This window comes from Camellia sinensis, chromosome 5 (assembly GCF_055761805.1).
Source record: "Camellia sinensis isolate YWXY chromosome 5, ASM5576180v1, whole genome shotgun sequence".
In the NCBI taxonomy this organism is placed as follows: Eukaryota; Viridiplantae; Streptophyta; class Magnoliopsida; order Ericales; family Theaceae; genus Camellia; species Camellia sinensis.
The window spans coordinates 102,134,041-102,137,290 of record NC_138965.1 but is presented as its reverse complement, the minus strand read 5'-3'; the positions used below and the strand labels follow the sequence as shown (position 1 = coordinate 102,137,290).

The following is a 3,250-nucleotide window of genomic DNA, read 5'->3' as shown; positions in this document are numbered from 1 at the left end:
CACTTATGTATAACCAAAGACCTCCTCGTTCATGACCAAAATAATAATCATAATAAGTTATAATTAAATCACAACCAATACTATAATAAAACATAACTAAACCATTATAAATATTGCAATTAGACATAATATCACAAAAATCATAATTGGACAACATATGCTATACTCTTTTTTGGGGTGTGTAGTACGGAGGTTCTTCACATTTGGGAGGCCAATATATTTACACTAATGTTAGGTACAGGCAACTTAGACACAAAAAATAAAAAAATAAATAAAAATAGTACAATTTAGATTCATAGTGTGAATCCTTTTATACAAGTGTCAAATATAGACTGCACACTATTTATTTTTTATTTTGTGTGAGTTCTTAGTCCGTGCCATTTTTTTGATATATTTAGGTCTTATTTGTCAACTATATATTTCAGCCAAAAAGTCACTATAAATTATCACATCACTCTCTTTATTTTTCTACACATTTTTTCATAAAAAATTACTAAAATAATATCTTCACAAACAAACAAGGCCTTAAATGAGATTTGACAATTATTTTTCTAGAATTTTTTAAGAAGTTCATAGAGTTTGGTAATTGTTAAAAAGGTATTTTTGTTATCAAGAAGCGGGTCTTTTTTAAATTTACTGTGGGGAGAAGTTGCCATATTACATTTAGTGTTGTGGAGTTTTTGTTAATCACAACAAAATGGACACCATGAAATTTCTCAAAATGTAGAGGGAAAAATCATATTTTAATAATTCTATTAACATTTCAAAAACACATATATATTTATGAAGAATTATTTTATTTTATTTTATTTATATTCCAAACCAAAAAAGCTTTTCAAATTCTGAAACTGGATTCATCATCAACACAGACACTGCTGAGAACCATTTCTTAAGTGAGAATTATTTAGTAGCCCCCAATGAAGCTGATTTTTTCTGGGTGTTTTGTATGTTGCTGGATGTTTCTCAAACTTCCAAAAAAAAATTAAAAAATAAATGTATAAAAAAATAAAAAAGTAAAAATCATCCTTTGTCGAATTGATTTCTTTCTGAAATATCTTCCCACTTCTTTGAAAACTTCAAAAATAAAAATAAAAATTACATCACTATTTCTTGAAAATAGTTCATACAAGGAAATGAATAGAAACCGACTTCCATTTCTTAAAAATCCTGATTTCTTTGCAGTAGTTCGATATTTTGCAAGTTACAGTTGTGAAGTTTCTTCGTTTGGGAGAAAATCTCTTCACCTTTGGCAAAGCACCTGAATACTTGCACTCCTTTAATTCAATTCTCTTGAGGGGAATTGAACTCATGACCTCCTTAGGGACAAGTCCCAAGGCATGGTGGCTAACTAGGTTAGGGTTAGTTGGTTATGTATATCAATATATTTGGTGATTTCTTTTTTTATTTTACAAAAATGATACCATTTCATGAATTATGCAATCAAAATTGAACCATAAGATTCACTGAATTTAAGATTTAATTGCACAAATTGAATTGTTTTGCTTGAAACTCATATCGAATCGTATGAATGGAATCATGAATTGAAAGATTCAAACAAATATGGTTATGGTAATTTTGTTGATGGTGCTAATGGTATAGGTCAGATGAACTGCTCAAGAAAATCCTAGTTATCAACAAACCTTATTTGTGTGTGTGTTTTTTTTTTTTTTTTTTTTTTGAATGGATTTTTCTTTTTGAAACTGCCATCTTTTGATTGGAATGGAAGCTAATTGTCCTTATAATATCAGTCAGATGATGCAAACTTCTTTAGTTCATGCTTCATGTGGTGTGATCTTATTGTCGGGCTGACAAATTAGACTAGCAATGCTGCATGAAACAACACAAATTCACATAGTTGAAATAATGGATGATGCAGGTTCATGTACATGTGGAAATCAATGAACCAATTCCATGAAGTTCAGAATCACATTGTGCAGCAAGTGCGAGGCCTTGTGAACAGATCAACAAAGGGCGAGTCTACCTCTGATCTGCATCGACAAGCAACTCGTGACCTTGAGTCTGCTGTCTCAGCCTGGCACTCTAGTTTCTGCCGCCTAATCAAATTCCAAAGGGATTTCATTCGCTCCCTCCATGGCTGGTTCAAGCTGACCATCCTTTCCGTCAACAGAGAAGAAACCAACGACAACAACAGAGAACTGTCCGAGGTGTTTGCCTTCTGTGATGAGTGGAAACTTGCTCTCGATCGTCTCCCAGACACGGTCGCATCCGAAGCCATCAAAAGCTTCATCAACGTCGTTCATTCAATATCTCTGAAACAGACAGAGGAAGTCAAGATCAAGAAAAGAACGGAGTCTGCAGCAAAAGAGCTTGAGAAGAAAGCTTCAGCTCTGAGGAGTATAGAAAAGAAGTACTACCATTCATACTCCATGGTTGGCATTGGGCTTCCTGATACTGGACCTGATAATGGCCATGCGTTAGATGCTAGAGACCCACTTGCTGAGAAAAAATTAGAGCTTGTGGCTTGCCAAAGGCGAGTGGAAGATGAAATGTTGAGGCACTCTAAGGCTGTGGAGGTGACCAGAGCGATGACGCTGAATAACATTCAGACCGGCTTGCCCGGAGTTTTCCAAGCCATGACCAGTTTTTCGGCCTTAATTATGGAGGCACTTGAGACAGTGTGCGCGCGATCTTACGCGATTAAATAGATCAGAACCTAGTAGTCTTAATAGTAATGTTATTTTTTATTTTTGTGTTTTGGGTAAGTTGGAGATGGTGAGAGGACTGGGACTATGAACCAGTGGGCTTTTGTTTTTTTTGTTAATTTTGCCCCCTTTTTGTTTGTTGATGTGTAGATATATGGAATTTTTGAGGTTTTGTCATATCCTTTTTTGTTAGTTGGGGAAGGGAAAGGAAAGGAAGGGAATGGGAATGTATGTTTCTGTACAGGAAATTGCTTGGCATTGTTGTATGAGAATGAGAGGTTTCACTTTTTCAGCAATGAATAAATGTCCTTTTTGTGAAGTGAAACTGTTTTCTTCTCTTATATACTTGTTCTATGTCACCTGTATTCATCTCTTTTCAGTCATGTATTCACCTTTTTCATGGTATGGCACACCACTGGATAGGGTTGTCTTTTCGTATTCTACCCGGTTTGTGCTTATGACATGTTCGACTAGATTCTTCTTGTATTTGAATTTTAGTACATATTATGTGTTATTTTGGAAATTATGAGATTAAAGCGACTTTTTATTACAAATGGCTTTGAGAGGGAGAGAGAGACGACTGCACT

The 3,250-nt window shown here is 34.5% G+C and overlaps 1 protein-coding gene across 1 annotated transcript; it reads left to right on the top strand.

Moving 5' to 3' along the window:
• Nucleotides 1–1,662: 1,662 nt before the first annotated feature.
• Nucleotides 1,663–2,816, top strand: LOC114319574 (nitrate regulatory gene2 protein-like). Its single transcript, XM_028266602.2, has one exon. The coding sequence runs from the start codon at nt 1,881–1,883 to the stop codon at nt 2,664–2,666; it is 786 nt and encodes a 261-aa protein (XP_028122403.2). The 5' UTR covers nt 1,663–1,880; the 3' UTR covers nt 2,667–2,816.
• The last annotated feature ends 434 nt before the right edge of the window (nt 2,817–3,250 follow it).

What these genes read in the sequence shown, in the direction of transcription:
- LOC114319574 (XM_028266602.2), top strand. Translation starts at nt 1,881, where the DNA reads ATGTACATGTGGAAATCAATGAACCAATTCCATGAAGTTCAGAATCAC.